The following is a 23,270-nucleotide window of genomic DNA, read 5'->3' as shown; positions in this document are numbered from 1 at the left end:
CTCGACACCTACTCCGGAAGTAACATTCCTGGACACACCGATATTCCAGGAGTAACATTCCTAGACACTGATACTCCAAGAGTAACATTCCTGAACTCATTAATACTCTGGGATTAACATTCCTGGACACACTGATACTTCGGGAGTAACATTTCTGGACAGATTGATATTCCAGGAGTAACATCCATGGACACATACTCTGGCAGTAACATTCCTGGACACACTGACACCCCAAGAGTAACATTCCTAGACACTGATACTCCAGGAACAACATTTCTGGACACACCGATACTCCAGGAGTAACATTCCTGGACATTGATACTCAAGGGATAACATTCCTGGACACAGTGATACTCCAGGAGTAACATTATTTGACACAGATACTTCAGCAATAACATTTCTGGACACACTGACACTCTGGGAGTAACATTTCTGGATGTTGGTACTCCTGGTGTAACATTGCTGGACACACTGATACTCCTGCAAAACATTCCTGGGCACACTGGTACTCCTGAAGCAACATTCCTGGACACTAATGTTACTCCTGGAAACATTCCTTGATACACAGGGTGGAATCAGCCCAGATTTACACAAAGTGCGGGAACGGGTAGGAAAAAAGTTGCTTTACTCGCCGGCTGCAATGGCGGATTTTTGTGCCCCATCGTCACATTCCTGGTGCATCCCACCTCATTAGAGGGGAGTGCAAGAGGAGGACCCTGGGACAGCATTCAGCAGCATGTAAAACTATCAGCGGCAGGAGTGGGAGTGCCCCTGGGTGAAAACAGCACGGAGAGAGAGTGAATAAAGAGCTGGGGGGAGAGTGAATAACAAGCCGGGGGGAGGGGGGGTGGCGGCGGGGAGTGAATAAAGAGCGGGGAGGGGAGAGTGAATAACAAGCAGGAGGGAGAGTGAATAAAGAGCTGGGGGGAGAGTGAATAAAGAGCTGGGGGGGAGAGTGAATAAAGAGCTGGGGGGAGAGTGAATAATGAGCGGGGACGGGGAGAGTGAATAAAGAGCGGGGGGAGAGACAGAGACAGAGGCTCCCCCACTCAGCAATTCAAACCAACACTGAGAAAACAAAGAGTGACATCACAGGAGAGCAAGCAGGTGATTGGCTAGTGAGTATTTCAGCATTTAGCTTTGTTTTAGGTTTAAATTAGCAGCTGAGTGACTATCACTGTTGATTGTTATTAACTTAGTAACTTAGGGACGGGGGAAATTCAATAAATAATAAAAGGTTAAACAACAGAAAAGAACGAGAGTAGAGCTGCTGTATAAAGAGTGGGAGTTTACCTGTGAGGGAGCTGAGTGGCTGTATAAAGAGTGGAGCATTGCAGAGTTTACCTGTGAGGGAGTGAAGCGGCTGTATAAAAGAGCGGGAGTAGAGTTTACCTGTGAGGGAGTGAAGCGGCTGTATAAAAGAGCGGGAGTAGAGTTTACCTGTGAGGGAGCGGAGCGGCTGTATAAAGAGCGGGAGTAGAGTTTACCTGTGAGGGAGCAGAGCGGCTGTATAAAGAGCGGGTGTAGAGTTTACCTGTGAGGGAGTGAAGCGACTGTATAAAAGAGCGGGTGTAGAGTTTACCTGTGAGGAAGTGAAGCGGTTGTATAAAGAGCGGAAGTAGAGTTTACCTGTGCGGGAGCGGAGCAGCTGTAAGAAGAGCAGGAGCGGAGCAGAGTTTACCGTGAGGGACTGAAGCGGCTATATAAAGAGCGGGTGTAGAGTTTACCTGTGAGGGAGCGGAGCGGCTGTATAAAGAGCGGGAGTAGAGTTTACCTGTGAGAGCGCAGAGCGGCTGTATAAAGAGCGGGTGTAGAGTTTACCTGTGAGGGAGCGGAGCGGCTGTATAAAGAGCGGGAGTAGAGTTTACCTGTGAGAGCGCAGAGCGGCTGTATAAAGAGCGGGAGTAGAGTTTACCTGTGAGAGAGCAGAGCGGCTGTATAAAGAGCGGGTGTAGAGTTTACCTGTGAGGGAGCGGAGCGGCTGTATAAAGAGCGGGAGTAGAGTTTACCTGTGAGGGAGCAGAGCGGCTGTATAAAGAGCGGGTGTAGAGTTTACCTGTGAGGGAGCGGAGCGGCTGTATAAAGAGCGGGTGTAGAGTTTACCTGTGAGGGAGCGGAGCGGCTGTATAAAGAGCGGGAGTAGAGTTTACCTGTGAGGGAGCAGAGCGGCTGTATAAAGAGCGGGTGTAGAGTTTACCTGTGAGGGAGCAGAGCGGCTGTATAAAGAGCGGGTGTAGAGTGTACCGTGAGGGAGCAGAGTGGCTGTATAAAGAGCGGGTGTAGAGTTTACCTGTGAGGGAGCGGAGCGGCTGTATAAAGAGCGGGTGTAGAGTTTACCTGTGAGGGAGCGGAGTTTACCTGTGAGAGAGCAGAGTGGCTGTATAAAGAGCGGGAGTAGAGTTTACCTGTGAGAGAGCAGAGTGGCTGTATAAAGAGCGGGAGTAGAGTTTACCTGTGAGAGAGCAGAGTGGCTGTATAAACAGCGGGTGTAGAGTGTACCGTGAGGGAGCAGAGTGGCTGTATAAAGAGTGGGAGTAGAGTTTACCTGTGAGAGAGCAGAGTGGCTGTATAAAGAGCGGGAGTAGAGTTTACCTGTGAGAGAGCAGAGTGGCTGTATAAACAGCGGGTGTAGAGTGTACCGTGAGGGAGCAGAGTGGCTGTATAAAGAGTGGGAGTAGAGTTTACCTGTGAGGGAGTGAAGCGGCTGTATAAAAGAGCGGGAGTAGAGTTTACCTGTGAGGGAGTGAAGCGGCTGTATAAAAGAGCGGGAGTAGAGTTTACCTGTGAGGGAGTGAAGCGACTGTATAAAAGAGCGGGTGTAGAGTTTACCTGTGAGGAAGTGAAGCGGTTGTATAAAGAGCGGAAGTAGAGTTTACCTGTGCGGGAGCGGAGCAGCTGTAAGAAGAGCAGGAGCGGAGCAGAGTTTACCGTGAGGGACTGAAGCGGCTATATAAAGAGCGGGTGTAGAGTTTACCTGTGAGGGAGCGGAGCGGCTGTATAAAGAGCGGGAGTAGAGTTTACCTGTGAGAGCGCAGAGCGGCTGTATAAAGAGCGGGTGTAGAGTTTACCTGTGAGGGAGCGGAGCGGCTGTATAAAGAGCGGGAGTAGAGTTTACCTGTGAGAGCGCAGAGCGGCTGTATAAAGAGCGGGAGTAGAGTTTACCTGTGAGAGAGCAGAGCGGCTGTATAAAGAGCGGGTGTAGAGTTTACCTGTGAGGGAGCGGAGCGGCTGTATAAAGAGCGGGAGTAGAGTTTACCTGTGAGGGAGCAGAGCGGCTGTATAAAGAGCGGGTGTAGAGTTTACCTGTGAGGGAGCAGAGCGGCTGTATAAAGAGCGGGTGTAGAGTGTACCGTGAGGGAGCAGAGTGGCTGTATAAAGAGCGGGTGTAGAGTTTACCTGTGAGGGAGCGGAGCGGCTGTATAAAGAGCGGGTGTAGAGTTTACCTGTGAGGGAGCGGAGTTTACCTGTGAGAGAGCAGAGTGGCTGTATAAAGAGCGGGAGTAGAGTTTACCTGTGAGAGAGCAGAGTGGCTGTATAAAGAGCGGGAGTAGAGTTTACCTGTGAGAGAGCAGAGTGGCTGTATAAACAGCGGGTGTAGAGTGTACCGTGAGGGAGCAGAGTGGCTGTATAAAGAGTGGGAGTAGAGTTTACCTGTGAGAGAGCAGAGTGGCTGTATAAAGAGCGGGAGTAGAGTTTACCTGTGAGAGAGCAGAGTGGCTGTATAAACAGCGGGTGTAGAGTGTACCGTGAGGGAGCAGAGTGGCTGTATAAAGAGTGGGAGTAGAGTTTACCTGTGAGAGAGCAGAATGGCTGTATAAAGAGCGGGAGTAGAGTTTACCTGTGAGGGAGCGGAGCGGCTGTATAAAGAGCGGGTGTAGAGTTTACCTGTGAGGGAGCGGAGTTTACCTGTGAGAGAGCAGAGTGGCTGTATAAAGAGCGGGAGTAGAGTTTACCTGTGAGAGAGCAGAGTGGCTGTATAAAGAGCGGGAGTAGAGTTTACCTGTGAGAGAGCAGAGTGGCTGTATAAACAGCGGGTGTAGAGTTTACCTGTGAGAGAGCAGAGTGGCTGTATAAAGAGCAGGAGTAGAGTTTACCTGTGAGAGAGCAGAGTGGCTGTATAAAGAGCGGGAGTAGAGTTTACCTGTGAGAGAGCAGAGTGGCTGTATAAACAGCGGGTGTAGAGTGTACCGTGAGGGAGCAGAGTGGCTGTATAAAGAGTGGGAGTAGAGTTTACCTGTGAGAGAGCAGAGTGGCTGTATAAAGAGCGGGAGTAGAGTTTACCTGTGAGGGAGTGGAACGGCTGTATGAAGAACAGGAGCGGAGCAGAGTTTACCTGTGAGGGAGTGGAGCGGCTGTATGAAGAGCAGGAGCAGAGCAGAGTGTACCGTGAGGGAGTGAAGCGGCTGTATAAAGAGCGGGAGTAGAGTTTACCTGTGAGAGAGCAGAGTGGCTGTATAAAGAGCGGGAGTAGAGTTTACCTGTGAGGGAGTGGAGTAGCTGTATGAAGAACAGGAGCAGAGTAGAGTTTACCTGTGAGGGAGTGGAGCGGCTGTATGAAGAACAGGAGCAGAGTAGAGTTTACCTGTGAGAGCGCAGAGCGGCTGTATAAAGAACGGGAGTAGAGTTTACCTGTGAGAGCGCAGAGCGGCTGTATAAAGAGCGGGAGTAGAGTTTACCTGTGAGAGCGCAGAGCGGCTGTATAAAGAGCGGGAGTAGAGTTTACCTATGAGAGAGTGGAGCGGCTGTATGAAGAGCGGGAGTAGAGTTTACCTGTGAGGGAGTGGAGCGGCTGTATGAAGAACAGGAGCGCAGTAGAGTTTACCTGTGAGAGCGCAGAGCGGCTGTATAAAGAGCGGGTGTAGAGTTTACCTGTGAGAGCGCAGAGCGGCTGTATAAAGAGCGGGAGTAGAGTTTACCTGTGAGGGAGTGAAGCGGCTGTATAAAGAGCGGGAGTAGAGTTTACCTGTGAGGGAGTGGAGCGGCTGTATGAAGAACAGGAGCAGAGTAGAGTTTACCTGTGAGAGAGCAGAGCGGCTGTATAAAGAGCGGGAGTAGAGTTTACCTGTGAGAAAGCAGAGTGGCTGTATAAAGAGCGGGAGTAGAGTTTACCTGTGAGGGAGTGGAGCGGCTGTATGAAGAACAGGAGCGGAGTAGAGTTTACCTGTGAGAGCGCAGAGCGGCTGTATAAAGAGCGGGAGTAGAGTTTACCTGTGAGGGAGTGGAGCGGCTGTATGAAGAACAGGAGCGGAGTAGAGTTTACCTGTGAGAGAGCAGAGCGGCTGTATAAAGAGCGGGAGTAGAGTTTACCTGTGAGAAAGCAGAGTGGCTGTATAAAGAGCGGGAGTAGAGTTTACCTGTGAGAGAGCAGAACAGCTGTATGAAGTGCAGGAGCAGAGCAGAGTGTACCGTGAGGGAGTGAAGCGGCTGTATAAAGAGCGGGTGTAGAATTTACCTATGAGGGAGTGAAGCGGCTGTATAAAGAGCGGGAGTAGAGTTTACCTGTGAGGGAGTGGAGCGGCTGTATGAAGAACAGGAGCGGAGCAGAGTTTACCTGTGAGGGAGGGGAGCGGCTGTATAAAGAGCGGAGCAGAGTTTACCTGTGAGGGAGCCGGTTCTCACCCAGACACTTTGTGGTGCTGGAATTAGAAAGGAGTGACGTCAGGACAAGGTAGAGAGCTAACTGGTAGGTAGTGGGTAAGTTGTTTTTTTCCATATTAAAGCGACATTACAGGTCAGAGTTTCAGCCTTTTTTTTTTTAAAGAAAAACTAGTTTTCAACTTGGCTTATATTTAAGGAAATAATCTTTTAATTAAAAACAAACAAAAAGTATGGCAAGGGAGCTCAGTCCTATGTGTTGTACAGCTTGCAGCATGTGGGAATTCTTAGCCACTCCTTGCAGCCTGGATGACCACATGTGCAGGAAGTACCACCGGCTTGACCAGTTTGAGTAATGGGTTTCGGAGTTTGAGCGTCTGCTGGAGACACAGCGGAGCATCCACGGGGCTGAGGGTTACGTGGATAGGATGTTTTTAGATGTGGTCACTGTGCAGCTTAAGGAAGTGCAGTCAGAGAAGGAATGGGTGACCACCAGCCAGAAGAAGGGAGGCAGGCAGGTAGTCAGGAAAGCCCCAGACTGCATCTCACTCAGGAACCGTTCTTCTGTGTTGGAAAATGGTGAGGGTGAAGTTTCTCTGGAGAGTGTAGCCAGAGCAAAGTTCACGGCACTGTGGGTGGCTCAGCCACACAAGGGGGGAGGAGTAAGAGTGCAAGAGCAATAGTAGTAGGAGACTCAATAGTGAGGGGTGTAGACAGGCGCTTCTGTGGTTGTAGATGTGACTCCAGGACAGAGTGTTGTCTCCTTGGTGCCAGGGTCAAGGATGTCAGGTGACAGGGCATTCTAAAAGGGGAGGGTGAACAGTCAGAGGTCGTGGTTCATATTGGTACCAGTGACATAGATAGAAAGAGGGGTGAGGTTCTGCAACAAGAATTTAGGGAGCTAGGTAAGAGATTGAAAAGCCGGACCTCAAAGATTGTAATCTCTGGATTACTCCCTGTGCCACGTGTTAGTGAGTATAGGAATAGGAGGATAGAGAGGATGAATGTGTGGCTGAAGAGATGGTGCAGAAAGGAGGGCTTTAGTTTCCTAGATCACTGGGTCTGTTTCTGGTGAAGGTGGGGCCTGTACAAGTTGGACGGGTTGCACCTGAACTGCAACGGGAACAACATCCTTGTGGGGAGGTTTGCTAGTGTTGTTGGGAGCTGGAGGGGTTTAAGTTAATTTGGCAGGGGGATAGCCTACAGAGTTCAGGTACAGTAGGGGTGATGCACAGTCAAATATAGAAGAGAAACTAAGTGAGTCTGGAAGACAGAGCAAATATAGACCTGTTAAGGCACAAGGGAATAATACAAGGCTGGATTACATTTATTTTAATGTAAAGAGTCTTACAAGTAAGGCAGATGAATTGAGGGCATTGATTAACACATGGGAACATGATATTGTTGCTATCAGAGAGACATGGTTGAGGGAAGGGCAGGACTGGCAGCTCAATATTCCAGGGTACAGAATCTTCAGGCGTGACGGGGTGGTTGGGGGAGGGGGTGTAAAAGAGGAGGTGGCATTGCACTATTGATCAAGGAGTCAATTACAGCAGTAGGGAGGGATGATATCTTAAAAGCTTCCTCAAATGAGACCATATAGATAAAACTTAAAAACAAAAAGGGAGCAATCACTTTGCTGGGAGTGTGCTGTAGGCCTTCAAACAGTCAGGGGGAGATAAAAGCAGATATGTAGACAAATCTCAGAAAAGTGTAAAAATAATAGGGTTATAATAGGGGATTTCAACTTCCTCAATATTAACTGGGATAGTCTTAGTGTGAAAGGCTTAGAGGGGGCAGAACTGGACCTAATCTTAGGGAATGAAGTCGGGCAAATGGTAGAAGTGCCAGTCGGGGATCATTTTGGGGATAGTGACCATAAATCTGCAAGATTTAAGGTAGTTATGGAAAAAGACGGACCAGAAATAAAGGTCCTGAATTGGGGGAGGGCTGATTTCAATATGATAAGACAGGATCTGGCCAAAGTGGACTGGGAGCAGCTACTTATAGGAAAGTCTACATCAGACCAGTGGGAGTCATTCAAAAAGGAAATAGTGAGGGTTCAGGGACAACATGTTCCCATAAAGGTGAAGGGTGGGAACAACAAGTCCAGGGAACCCTGGATGTCAAGGATACAGAGGATTGGATAAGTAAAAAAAAGGAGGCTTATGGCAGATACAGAGGGCTGAAAACAGCGGAAGCCCCAGAGGAATATAGAAAGTATAGGGGGGGGGTACTTAAAAAAGTAATTAGGAGAGCGAAGAGGGGGCATGAATAAACACTGGTGGGCAAGATAAAGGAAAATCCCAAGGCATTTCATAAATATATTAAGGGCAAGAGGATAGTCGGGGAAAGAGCAGGGCCCATTAGGGACCAAAGTAGCAAACTGTGCTTGGAGCCGGAGGATGTAGGTGAGGTTTCGAAAGATTACTTTTCATCCATGTTCACTATGAAGAAGGATGATGTAGGTGTAGAAATTAGGGAGGGGACTGTGATATATTTGAACAAATTAGCATTGAGAGGGAGGAGATATTAATGGTTTTAGTGAGCTTAGAAGCGGGTAGATCCCCAGGCCCAGATGAGATGTATCCCAGGCTACTGTGTGAGGCAAGGGAGGAGATTGCAGGGGCTCTGACATTAATTTTCAAATCCTCCCTGGCTACAGGAGAGGTGCCAGAGAACTGGAGGACAGTGAATGTGGTACCATTATTCAAGAAGGGTAGTAGGGATAAACCAGGTATTTACAGGCCAGTGAATCTGACGTCAGTGGTAGGGAAACTATTGGAAAAAATTCTGAGGGACAGGATTAATCTCCACTTGGAGAGGTAGGGATTATTCAGGGATAGTCAGCATGGCTTTGTCAGGGGGAGATGATGTCTAACAAATTTGATTGAATTTTTCGAGGAGGTGACTAGATGTGTAGATGAGGATGGTGTAGTTGATGTAATCTACATGGACTTCAGTAAGGCTTTTGACAAGGTCCAGCATAGGAGAATGGTCAAGAAGGTAAGAGCCCATGGGATCTAGGGCAATTTGGCAAATTGGAGCCAAAATTGGCTTAGTGGCAGGAGGTAGAGGGTGATGGTTGAAGGTTGTGTTTGCGATTGGAAGCCTGTGACATGTGGTGAACCGGAGGAATCGGTGCTGGGACCCTTGCTGTTTATTGTGTACATAAATGATTTAGACGTGAATATAGGAGATGTGATCGGTAAGTTTGCTGATGACACAAAAATTGGTGGTGTTGTAAATAGTGAGGAGGAAAGCTTAGAATACAGGACGATATAGACGGGCTGGTAAGATGGGCAGAGCAGTGGCAAATGGAATTTAATCCTGAGAAGTGTGAGGTGATGCATTTTGGGAGGATTAACACAGGTAGATAAGGTGGTTAAGATGACATATGAGATACTTACCGTTATTGGCTAAGGCATAGTATATAAGAGCAGGAAGGTTGTGATGGAGCTGTATAAAATGCTAGTTAGGCCACAGCTGGAGTACTGTGTGCAGTTCTGGTCACCATACTATAGGAAGGATGTGATTGGACTGGAAGGGGTGCAGAGGAGATTCACCAGGATGTTGCCTGGGCTGGAGGGTTTCTGCTATAAAGAGAGACTGGATAGGCTGGGGTTGTTTTCCTTAGAGCAGAGAAGGCTGAGGGGGGACCTGATAGAGGTATGCAAAATTATGAAGGGTTTAGATAGGGTAGATAGGAAGAAAATTTTCTCCTTAGCGGTGGTGTCAATAACCAGGGGGTATAGATTTAAGGTTATGGCAGGAGGTTTAGAAGGGATTTGAGGAGGGATTTTTCACCCAGAGGGTGGTTGGAATCTGGAACACGCTGACTGAGGGGGTGGTAGAGGCAGGAACCCTCATAACATTTAAGAAGTATTTAGATGAGCACTTGAAACACAATAGCACACAGGGCTACAGGCCAAGTGCTGGAAAATGGGATTAGAATAGATAGGTGCTTGATGGCCAGTATGGACACAATGGGCCGAAGGGTCTGATTCTGTGCTGTATAACTCTATCACTCTATGCATTTACAGGAAACAGACCGGATCGCTGGAGGCCGGGCTCGAATTTGCCTCCAAGCCATGAGTTCAGCGCCTCCTCATTCCGGGCATCACATTTAAATCGCACCAAAGCGCAGCCTACTTCCTGATAACAGACAAGAACTTCTCCAGGCGAGAGGTGGCCTCAAAAGTAAAGGAGATGCCAGCCCCCAAATTTAGCGGTGTATTTCTGGGCCACCTGTTGGATGCAGTGGTAACATCCCCACAATGTCCTGTCCTCCTATTCTGACCGCAGGAGGCCCACCAGAATCACCAATCGGCCTGGGGGATGGTGGGCAGCGGTGGTCAGTACCACCAGCACAGAGGAGGTCAGCAGGAAGGGGATGAATGGTCTCATAAATTCCATCAGGGCAAGTCAACCACTTCATCACTCTCAACAAACACTCCCAAACCCATCACATATCCACATGGATCTCTCACCTCGAGGGACAACACCATTAACTCTCACACACACCCTCACATCTCCATCAGGTTCCTACCCTCTGGAACTCATGTCCACATCCTGTCCATGGCTCCATTCAGCATACTGGCTGGTTCACAACAGCAGGGACAGGTCCACTGGGGGTGGAGTGGCCCACATTAGACCCCTCACTCACTGAGGAGTGTGCCATCGCCCTGACTGCCTGCGGTGACAGTGAGGTCAGTGGCAAATACCCACCTGAAAATCCTGCACCACATCATCCCTCTCTCAATGCAACTGTGAGTGCTCTCTCTCCTGCTTTTGATTCTGTTGCCTGTACTAATCATCTCTACTTTGGTTCACAGGGAGCTCTGTCAAGCGACCAATGCCCTCAGCAAACCAATCCCTCAGTTCCAGCGAAGACGACACCTCCTTCACTGAAGAGCTGGAAATAAGCAGCCTGGAAGACCCGTCACAGCACTTACCCACACCCTCCACCAGCTCAGAGACACACACCTCAATGAGACCTAGTTCTAGAGCAGGCTCAGGTTCACAATCTGATGGGCACCGCATGGACACAGGTCTGTAGCAGGAGGAGGCAGGTTCAGCCGAGCTCCCCAGCGCTTGGAGGACTGTTGGGGAAGAGGCATCTGTGAGGTCCGAGTCAGATGACGAGCCTCTGTATTTGGCCTTCCAACTCATCGCAGAGTCAGCAGAAGGTAGGGGAATATCACACAGAGCTGTTGGGAGCTCTCAACAGAGTGGCATGTGTGCAGAGGAGTGTTTCCGCTTGCTTTCTTAGGAAATGGTGCCTATATGTGTGCGTATGGAGGTCCCCCATGGGGAGGGTGGCAGACACTATGGAGACCCTGGTCCAGCAGAATGAGGAGATGCGTGCAGACCTGCAGTCCATTGCGGCAATCATGGAGGGGTTTCTGCAGTGGCAACTCGAGAGGGAAACGAGCCACTCGATGTCTCTCCAGGTACTCCTTCCCCTCAAGGAGTCAGGCCGAAGCCCATAGCACAGGAAGGGAAGAGGAATGGCAGGTGGACACCTCTGGGTCATCAACTCAGGAATCTCAGAGGCTATCCACTCCCTCCGAGTCCCCTTTGCCTGTGACCCCCCTCAACCTTGTTCTCCCTCATTGCAGAGGGAGCAGCTGGCTTACAAGAGAACAGCCAAAGCAATCCGGGGGCTTCAAAGCTTCAGTTCTCCAGAGGACACACACCAAAGCCATCAGAGGCAACAGGGCCAACCACTAAGATAAAAGCAAAATACTGCAGATGCTGGAAATCTGAAACAAAAATACAAATGCTGGAAAAACTCAGCAGGTCTGACAGTCTCTGTGGAGAGAAAAACAGAGTTAACATTTCGAGTCAACATGACTCTTCTTCAGAGCTAAAGAGCAGTAAAAATGTGATGAAATTTATACTGTTTAAGGGGGTGGAGCAGGTGAATCACAGAATCACAGAGCAAAAGAGGCCCTTCGGCCCATCGAGTCTGCACCGACACGTGAGAAACACCTGACCTACCTACCTAATCCCATTTACCAGCACTTGGCCCATAGCCTTCAATGTTATGATGTGCCAAGTGCTCATCCAGGTACTTTTTAAAGGATGTGAGGCAACCCGCCTCCACCATCCTCCCAGGCAGCGCATTCCAGACCGTCACCACCCTCTGGGTAAAAGCTTTTCCTCACATCCCCCCTAAACCTCCTGCCCCTCACCTTGAACTAATCTCCCCTTGTGACTGACCCTTCAACTAAGGGGAACAGCTGCTCCCTATCCACCCTGTCCATGCCCCTCATAATCTTGTACACCTCGATCAAGTCGCCCCTCAGTCTTCTCTGCTCCAACAAAAACAACCCAAGTCTATCCAACCTCTCTTCATAACTTAAATGTTTCATCCCAGGCAACATCCTGGTGAATCTCCTCTGCACCCTCTCCAGTGCAATCGCATCCTTCCTATAATGTGGCGACCAGAACAGCACACAGTACTCCGGCTGTGGCCTCACTAAGGTTCTATACAACTCCAACATGACCTCCCTACTTTTGTAATCTATGCCTCGATTGATAAAGGCAAGTGTCCCATATGCCTTTTTCACCACCCCACTAACATGCCCCTCTGCCTTCAGAGATCTATGGACACACACGCCAAGGTCCCTTTGTTCCTCAGAACTTCCTAGTGTCATGCCATTCATTGAATATTTCCTTGTCAAATTACTCCTTCCAAAGTGTATCACCTCACACTTTTCAGGGTTCAATTCCATCTGCCACTTATCTGCCCATTTGACCATCCCATCTATATCTTCCTGTAACCCAAGACACTCAACCTCACTGTTAACCAGCCGGCCAATCTTTGTGTCATCCGCAAACTTACTAATCCTACCCCCCACATAGTCATCTATGTCGTTTATACAAATGACAAATAATAGGGGACCGAGCACAGATCCCTGTGATACGCCGCTGGACACTGGATTCCAGTCACTAAAGCATCCTTCTGTCATCACTCTCTGTCTCCTACAACTAAGCCAATTTTGAATCCACCTTATTAAATTACTCTGTATCCCATGTGCATTTACCTTCTTTATAAGTCTCCCATGTGGGACCTTGTCAAAGGCTTTGCTGAAATCCATATAAACTACATCAACTGCACTACCCTCATCTACACACCTGGTCAACTCCTCAAAACATTCAATCAAATTTGTTAGACATGACCTCCCTCTGACAAAGCCAAGCTGACTATCCCTGATCAAACCTTGCCTCTCCAAGTGGAGATAGATTCTCTCCTTCAGAAATTTTTCCAATAGTTTCCCTACCACTGACATGAGACTCACAGGTCTGTAGTTGTCTGGCTTAAATCTACATCCCTTCTTGAATAGAGGAACCACATCAGCTGTTCTTCAGTCCCCTGGCATCTCCCCCATGGCCAGAGAGGAATTAAAAATTCGGGTCAGTGCCCCTGCGATCTCCTCCCTTGCCTCCCTCAGCAGTCTGGGACACAAATCATCCGGACCTGGATATTTGTCCACTTTTAAGTCTCCCAACACCTCCAATACCTTGTCATTCCCTATATCAATTTGCTTAAGAACCTCGCAGTCTCTCTCCCCAAGATCGATACCTTCATTCTCAATCTTTTGGGCGAAGACAGATGTGAAGCTGGATAGAAGGCCAACGATAGGTGGAGGCAAAGGAGAGATTGACAAAGATGTCATGAACAAAAGGACAAAGGGGTGTTAATGGTAGTGATACTGGCTAAAGGAGATGCTGATGGTGGCATTAAGGTCAGAAAGCAGAATGTGGTAGTAGCAGGATAAGGGTAAGCACTCTGGAAAGAACAAATTGAACAAGGGACAGATGGTCCTAGTGGGGATGGGGTGCGGGGAGGGGACAGTGGTGGAAATAAGATCGAAAATAGGATAAAGGGTGGGGATAAAACAATGAGTAAACATGAAAATAAATAAAAGTAAAAATAATTGGATCAAAAAAATTTAAAAATGAAAATAAATATTGAAAAAAGGGGATAAAAAGGGGTGAGGATGGAGGAGCGAGTTCATGGTCTGAAGTTCTTGTTCTTTCCAGAGTACTTACCCTTATCCTGCTATTACCACATTCTGCTTTCTGACCTTAATGCCACCATCAGCACCTCCTTTAGCCAGCAACACTACCATTAACACCCCTTTGTCCTTTTGTTGATGACATCTTTGTCAATCTCTCCTTTGCCCTCTATCCAGCTTCATCTATCCCACCCCCTTAAACAGTATAAATTTCATCACATTTTTGATTCTCTTTAGCTCTGAAGAAGAGTCATCTGGACTCGAAACATTAACTCGGTTTCTCTCTCCACAGAGGCTGTCAGACCTGCTGAGTCTTTCCAGCATTTGCTGTTTTTGTGCCAACACTGCACAGGCTGTCTCCACCCCTGCTGTGGATGACAGGGCAGGACCTAGAAGTGGTAGGCCTAGAAAAGTTAAGAAATTCTGGTCACAGGTGGTTGCATGGGTGAACAGGTTTTGTGTGTGTGTGTGTGTGTGGCAGGGCCTTTCGGAGCCTCACGCAAGCACTCTCCCACGCACAGAGCCTTCCTCCATCACACTCATCTCAATATCCTGAGCATTTTCCATGCTCCTGATGTGGTTCACTTCCAGTTGTCCATCTGAGCTGAGCTGTATCTCCATCCACTCACTAATCACACTCCCAGGCAGCGCCTGTGCCCCTCCAACTCGAGTCTCCACTCACTTTTGATTTTGACAACGATGGTCGTAGTCAGATTTTTTCTCATCTTCCTTGTCCTTTCCCCTCCCCCAGTCACCCATGTCCTTTTCCCCATCACTGTCAACCCCAACCCCAAGGCCCCTGGCATCACCTTCCATCCCACAACCGTCACCTACCAACCCGAACCCTTTTCTTTCCAGGATGTCCAGGTGAATGTGCACATTCCCTACCTTCCTGAGAATCCCACCTCCATCCACATTCACCTCTCTGACCTCCTCCTTCCCACTCCCAGGGTCTGTGTTTGCCTTAGAGTCCCCACCAACCACCATCGCCATCCCTTCTACTGCTACCGTCACACCCTCAACCTCCCACCTTATAGGCTCCCTCTGTCCCTATCATACTCACCATTCCCTCCTACCACGCCTGCCCTCAGTTCCCTCCCCAGAAGGCAGTCATTGACTCCACAGACCCCTCCCTTGCACGTTCACCTGGATAGATCACCCACCCCTCGCTCCCTCCTCTACCCTTACTTTCTCCTCCACCCTTACTCCCTCCTCCCCCCCAGACTCCTTCCTCTCCCTGGGCTCCTTCCCCCGTCTGAACTTCTTCCCTCCTCCATTACTCACTCCTCCCCCCTCCAAACCTCACCCCGAGTACACCTTCCTCTCACAGTCAAACCTAGACCTTCCTCTCCCTCATCGCCCTTGCCGAACATCCTTAGCAGCCCATGGCCAAGACTGTGATGTTCTGAAGCAGAACCTGAGACACGAACGGAGACATCCCACCTTTTGTGAGCTGCTTCATGGAACCATGTCCATGAGAATCTACCCAGCATGTGATGCACATGTTCCTCCAGGGACCAGTAAGGCTCCAGCATCTTCTTCTCTTCGGATGTCCATGAAATGATAACAGTAAGGCCCATTTTCTGCAAGTCACACTTGTCCAGACGGACACGCTGGCCAAACGGTAAATCAGGAGTGGGGAGCCGATTCTGGTCGGGAGTTACTTTGCATCCCATTAGTGGACACCATCGGATGATCCCACTGTGCTTTCGCGCCGGCATGAAACTGGATTTTGGCTTTCTCGCCATGTTGTTCCCCCCCTTGCCCAACATGACACCCAACACTAATGGGCCAGAAAATTCCAGCCACTGATACTCTGGGAGCAACATTCCTAGACACACTGATACTTCCGGAGTAACTTTCCTGGATGCACTAATATTCCAGGAGTAACCTTCCTGGATTCACTGATACTCCTGGCATAACATTCCTGGTCATTGATAGTCCAGGAGTAACATTCCTGGACACACTGATACATGGGGAATAACATTTATGGACACACTGATACTCCAGACATAGCACTCCTGGACATTGATGCTCTGGAAGTAATATTCCTGGACATTGATACTCCAAGAGTAACATTTTTGGACATTGATATTCTGAAAGTAAACTTTCTGGACATTGATACTTCGGGAATAACATTCATGGAAATTGATACTCTGGGAGTAACTTTCCTGGACATTGATACTCTGAGAGTAACATTCCTGGAAATTGATACTCCGGGAATAACTTTCCTGGGCATTGATACTCCAGGACTAACATTCCTGGACATTGATATTCTGGGAGTAGGTGATGAGTCTCAAGGTTTCAATGAATGATAGCAGCAATCCCTCATTCAGACCTGTGTTGAATCAATAAGAAAAGGTTTCACATTCTTTTCCAGCACCTGTTTCTCTGAAGGATTTATCGTCAGGTTGAATAACAGAGCAGAGGCTGTTCAACACCAAGGTCCCCAACTTGGATGAGCTGCGTTCTGCAGATTTATAATAATCCAATGAGTTATTGTTTAACAGGAACCAGCGTTTCTTCAGTTTCAGCGATGAGGTTTTTGCACTGCTCTTCATCTCCTTATGGAGCCAACCTGGAACAGAACAGATAGGGTCAGCACAGTGAACCTTCAATCCACACAGCACCATCCCCCAACCCCCACCACACAGAGAGACCCACCACACGGAGAGAGACGCCCCACACACAGAGAGACCCACCACACGGAGAGACCCACCACACGGAGAAACCCACCACACGGAGAAACCCACCACACGGAGAAACCCACCACACACAGAGAGACCCACCACACGGAGAGAGACCCACCACACGGAGAGAGACCCACCACACGGAGAGAGACCCACCACACGGAGAGAGACCCACCACACGGAGACCCCCCACACACAGAGACCCACCACACACAGAGAGACCCATTGCATAGAGAGACCCACCACACACAGAGACCCACCACACACAGAGAGACCCACTGCATAGAGAGACCCACCGCACGGAGAGAGACGCCCCACACACAGAGAGACCCACCACACGGAGAGAGACGCCCCACACACAGAGAGACCCACCACACGGAGAGAGACGCCCCACACACAGAGAGACCCACCACACGGAGAGAGACCCCCCACACACAGAGAGACCCACCACACGGAGAGAGACGCCCCACACACAGAGAGACCCACCACACGGAGAGAGACGCCCCACACACAGAGAGACCCACCACATGGAGAGAGACGCCCCACACACAGAGAGACCCACCACACGGAGACCCACCACACGGAGACCCCCCACACGGAGACCCCCCACACACAGAGAGACCCACCACACACAGAGAGACCCACCACACACAGAGGGAGACCCCCCACACACAGAGGGAGACCCCCCACACACAGAGACCCACCACACACAGAGAGACCCACCACACACAGAGAGACCCACCACACACAGAGAGACCCACCACACAGAGAGACCCACCACACACAGAGAGACCCACCACACACAGAGAGACCCACCACACACAGAGGGAGACCCACCACACACAGAGGGAGACCCACCACACACAGAGGGAGACCCACCACACACAGAGGGAGACCCACCACACACATAGAGACCCACAACACACAGAGACCCACCACACACAGAGACCCACCACACACAGAGACCCCCCACACACAGAGACCCACCACACACAGAGAGACCCACCACACACAGAGAGACCCACCACACACAGAGAGACCCACCACACACAGAGAGACCCACCACACACAGAGACCCACCACACACAGAGACCCACCACACACGGAGAGACCCACCACACACAGAGAGACCCACCACACACAGAGGGAGACCCACCACACACAGAGGGAGACCCACCACACACAGAGGGAGACCCACCACACACAGAGACCCACCACACACAGAGAGACCCACCACACACAGAGAGACCCACCACATACGGAGAGACCCACCACACATGGAGAGACCCACCACACACAGAGGGAGACCCACCACACACAGAGGGAGACCCACCACACACAGAGACCCACCACACACGGAGAGACCTCCCACACACAGAGACCCACCACACACAGAGGGAGACCCACCACACACAGAGACCCACCACACACAGAGACCCACCACACACAGAGACCCACCACACGGAGAGACCCACCACACACAGAGACCCACCACACACAGAGACCCACCACACACAGAGGGAGACCCACCACACACGGAGAGACCCACCACACACGGAGAGACCCACCACATGGAGAGACCCACCACACACAGAGAGAGACCCACCACACACAGAGACCCACCACACACAGAGACCCACCACACACAGAGACCCACCACACACAGAGACCCACCACACACAGAGAGAGACCCACCACACACGGAGAGACCCACCACACACGGAGAGACCCACCACATGGAGAGACCCACCACATGGAGAGACCCACCACACACGGAGGGAGACCCACCACACACAGAGAGACCCACCACACACAGAGGGAGACCCACCACACAGAGAGACCCACCACACACAGAGAGACCCACCACACACAGAGAGACCCACCACACACAGAGGGAGACCCACCACACACAGAGGGAGACCCACCACACACAGAGGGAGACCCACCACACACAGAGGGAGACCCACCACACACAGAGGGAGACCCACCACACACGGAGAGACCCACCACATGGAGAGACCCACCACATGGAGAGGCCCACCACACACAGAGAGAGACCCACCACACACAGAGAGAGACCCACCACACACAGACACCCACCACACACAGAGACCCACCACACACAGAGAGAGACGCACCACACACGGAGAGACCCACCACATGGAGAGACCCACCACACACGGAGGGAGACCCACCACACACAGAGAGACCCACCACACACAGAGGGAGACCCACCACACAGAGAGACCCACCACACACAGAGAGACCCACCACACACAGAGAGACCCACCACACACAGAGAGACCCACCACACACAGAGAGACCCACCACACACAGAGGGAGACCCACCACACACAGAGGGAGACCCACCACACACAGAGGGAGACCCACCACACACAGAGGGAGACCCACCACACAGAGAGACCCACCACACACAGAGAGACCCACCACACACGGAGAGACCCACCACACACAGAGAGACCCACCACACACAGAGACCCACCACACACAGAGACCCACCACACACAGAGACCCACCACACACAGAGACCCACCACACACACAGACCCACCACACACACAGACCCACCACACACGGAGAGACCCACCACACACAGAGAGACCCACCACACACAGAGAGACCCACCACACACAGAGAGACCCACCACACAGAGAGACCCACCACACACAGAGAGACCCACCACACATGGAGAGACCCACCACACACAGAGAGACCCACCACACACAGAGACCCACCACACACAGAGACCCACCACACACAGAGACCCACCACACACAGAGACCCACCACACACAGAGACCCACCACATACAGAGACCCACCACACACAGAGACCCACCACACACAGAGACCCACCACACACACAGACCCACCACACACGGAGAGACCCACCACACACAGAGAGACCCACCACACACAGAGAGACCCACCACACACAGAGAGACCCACCACACACAGAGAGACCCACCACACACAGAGACCCACCACACACGGAGAGACCCACCACACACAGAGAGACCCACCACACACAGAGGGAGACCCACCACACACAGAGACCCACCACACACAGAAAGACCCACCACACACAGAGAGACCCACCACATACGGAGAGACCCACCACACAGGGAGAGACCCACCACACACAGAGGGAGACCCACCACACACAGAGAGGCCCACCACACACAGAGAGACCCACCACACACAGAGAGACCCACCACACACAGAGAGGCCCACCACACACAGAGAGGCCCACCACACACAGAGAGGCCCACCACACACAGAGAGACCCACCACACACAGAGAGGCCCACCACACACAGAGAGGCCCACCACACACAGAGAGACCCACCACACACAGAGAGACCCACCACACACAGAGAGACCCACCACACACAGAGGGAGACCCATCACACACAGAGACCCACCACACACAGAGACCCCCCACACACAGAGACCCACCACACACAGAGGGAGACCCACCACACGGAGAGACCCACCACATGGAGAGACCCACCACACACAGAGAGACCCATCACACACGGAGTGAGACCCATCACACACAGAGAGACCCATCACACACAGAGAGACCCAACACACACAGAGAGACCCACCACACGGAGAGACCCACCACACACAGAGAGACCCACTACACACAGAGAGAGACCCACCACACACGGAGAGACCCACCACATGGAGAGACCCACCACACACAGAGGGAGACCCACCACACACAGAGACCCACCACACACAGAGAGACCCACCACACACGGAGAGACCCACCACACACAGAGGGAGACCCACCACACACAGAGAGACCCACCACACACAGAGAGACCCACCACACACAGAGAGAGACCCACCACACACGGAGAGACCCATCACATGGAGAGACCCACCACATGGAGAGACCCACCACATGGAGAGACCCACCACACACAGAGGGAGACCCACCACACACAGAGACCCACCACACACAGAGAGACCCACCACACACAGAGAGACCCACCACACACAGAGAGACCCACCACACACAAAGAGGCCCACCACACACAAAGAGGCCCACCACACACAGAGAGACCCACCACACACAGAGGGAGACGCATCACACACAGAGAGACCCATCACACACAGAGAGACCCACCACACACAGAGAGACCCACCACACACAGAGAGACCCACCACACACAGAGACCCACCACACACAGAGACCCCCCACACACAGAGACCCCCCACACACAGAGACCCACCACACACAGAGACCCACCACACACAGAGAGACCCCCCACACATAGAGACCCACCACACACAGAGAGACCCACCACACACGGAGAGACCCACCACATGGAGAGACCCACCACATGGAGAGACCCACCACACACAGAGAGAGACCCACCACACACAGAGAGACACATCACACACGGAGTGAGACCCATCACACACAGAGAGACCCATCACACACAGAGAGACCCACCACACGGAGAGACCCACCACACGGAGAGACCCACCACACGGAGAGACCCACCACACACAGAGAGACCCACTACACACAGAGAGAGACCCACCACACACGGAGAGACCCACCACATGGAGAGACCCACCACACACAGAGGGAGACCCACCACACACAGAGACCCACCACACACAGAGAGACCCACCACACACAGAGAGACCCACCACACACGGAGAGACCCACCACATGGAGAGACCCACCACACACAGAGAGAGACCCACCACACACAGAGAGACCCATCACACACAGAGAGACCCATCACACACAGAGAGACCCATCACACACGGAGAGAGACCCATCACACACAGGGAGACCCATCACACACAGAGAGACCCACCACACGGAGAGACCCACCACACACAGAGAGACCCACCACACACAGAGAGAGACCCACCACACAGGGAGAGACCCCCCACATGGAGAGACCCACCACACACAGAGGGAGACCCACCACACACAGAGAGACCCACCACACACAGAGAGACCCACCACACACAGAGAGAGACCCACCACACACGGAGAGACCCACCACATGGAGAGACCCACCACATGGAGAGACCCACCACACACAGAGGGAGACCCACCACACACAGAGACCCACCACACACAGAGAGACCCACCACACACAGAGAGACCCACCACACACAGAGAGACCCACCACACACAGAGAGACCCACCACACACAAAGAGGCCCACCACACACAGAGAGACCCACCACACACAGAGAGACCCACCACACACAGAGGGAGACGCATCACACACAGAGACCCATCACACACAGAGACCCACCACACATGGAGAGACCCACCACACACAGAGAGAGACCCACCACACACAGAGAGACCCATCACACACAGAGAGACCCATCACACACAGAGAGACCCATCACACACAGAGAGACCCATCACACACAGAGAGACCCATCACACACAGAGAGACCCACCACACGGAGAGACCCATCACACACAGAGAGACCCACCACACACAGAGAGACCCATCACACACGGAGAGAGACCCACCACACACAGAGAGACCCACCACACACAGAGAGACCCACCACACACAGAGGGAGACCCACCACACACGCAGAGACCCACCACACACGCAGAGAGACCCACCACACACGCAGAGAGACCCATCACACACGGAGAGACCGACCACACACGCAGAGAGACCCATCACACACGGAGAGACCCATCACACACAGAGAGACCCATCACACACAGAGAGACCCACCACAGACAGGGAGACACAGCACACACAGAGACCCACCACAGACAGGGAGACACAGCACACACAGAGACCCACCACACACAGAGAGAGACACCCCACACACAGAGAGACCCACCACACAGAGACACCCATCACACACAGAGAGACCCACCACACACAGAGAGACCCACTACACACAGAGAGAGACCCACCACACACGGAGAGACCCACCACATGGAGAGACCCACCACACACAGAGGGAGACCCACCACACACAGAGACCCACCACACACAGAGAGACCCACCACACACAGAGAGACCCACCACACACGGAGAGACCCACCACATGGAGAGACCCACCACACACAGAGAGAGACCCACCACACACAGAGAGACCCATCACACACAGAGAGACCCATCACACACAGAGAGACCCATCACACACGGAGAGAGACCCATCACACACAGGGAGACCCATCACACACAGAGAGACCCACCACACGGAGAGACCCACCACACACAGAGAGACCCACCACACACAGAGAGAGACCCACCACACAGGGAGAGACCCACCACAAGGAGAGACCCACCACACACAGAGGGAGACCCACCACACACAGAGAGACCCACCACACACAGAGAGACCCACCACACACAGAGAGAGACCCACCACACACGGAGAGACCCACCACATGGAGAGACCCACCACATGGAGAGACCCACCACACACAGAGGGAGACCCACCACACACAGAGACCCACCACACACAGAGAGACCCACCACACACAGAGAGACCCACCACACACAGAGAGACCCACCACACACAGAGAGACCCACCACACACAAAGAGGCCCACCACACACAGAGAGACCCACCACACACAGAGAGACCCACCACACACAGAGGGAGACGCATCACACACAGAGAGACCCATCACACACAGAGAGACCCACCACACACAGAGAGACCCACCACACACAGAGACCCACCACACACAGAGACCCCCCACACACAGAGACCCCCCACACACAGAGACCCACCACACACAGAGACCCACCACACACAGAGACCCACCACACACAGAGACCCACCACACACAGAGACCCACCACACACAGAGGGAGACCCACCACACACAGAGACCCACCACACACAGAGACCCACCACACATGGAGAGACCCACCACACACAGAGAGAGACCCACCACACACAGAGAGACC

General features: G+C 51.9%; 1 protein-coding gene across 1 annotated transcript in view; it reads right to left on the bottom strand.

The window, feature by feature from the left end:
• The window catches only part of myo10l3 (myosin X, like 3), a 383,661-nt gene that overhangs the window by 35,275 nt on the left and 325,116 nt on the right, over positions 1-23,270 (bottom strand). The window contains exon 32 of the mRNA XM_041201628.1: positions 16,006-16,200. Within this exon, the coding sequence (XP_041057562.1) occupies positions 16,006-16,200 (195 nt within the window). The remainder of the gene's footprint in view (positions 1-16,005; positions 16,201-23,270) is intronic.

Source organism: Carcharodon carcharias, chromosome 12 (assembly GCF_017639515.1).
Source record: "Carcharodon carcharias isolate sCarCar2 chromosome 12, sCarCar2.pri, whole genome shotgun sequence".
NCBI classification, from domain to species: domain Eukaryota; kingdom Metazoa; phylum Chordata; class Chondrichthyes; order Lamniformes; family Lamnidae; genus Carcharodon; species Carcharodon carcharias.
This window is presented reverse-complemented; position numbering and strand designations above follow the sequence as displayed.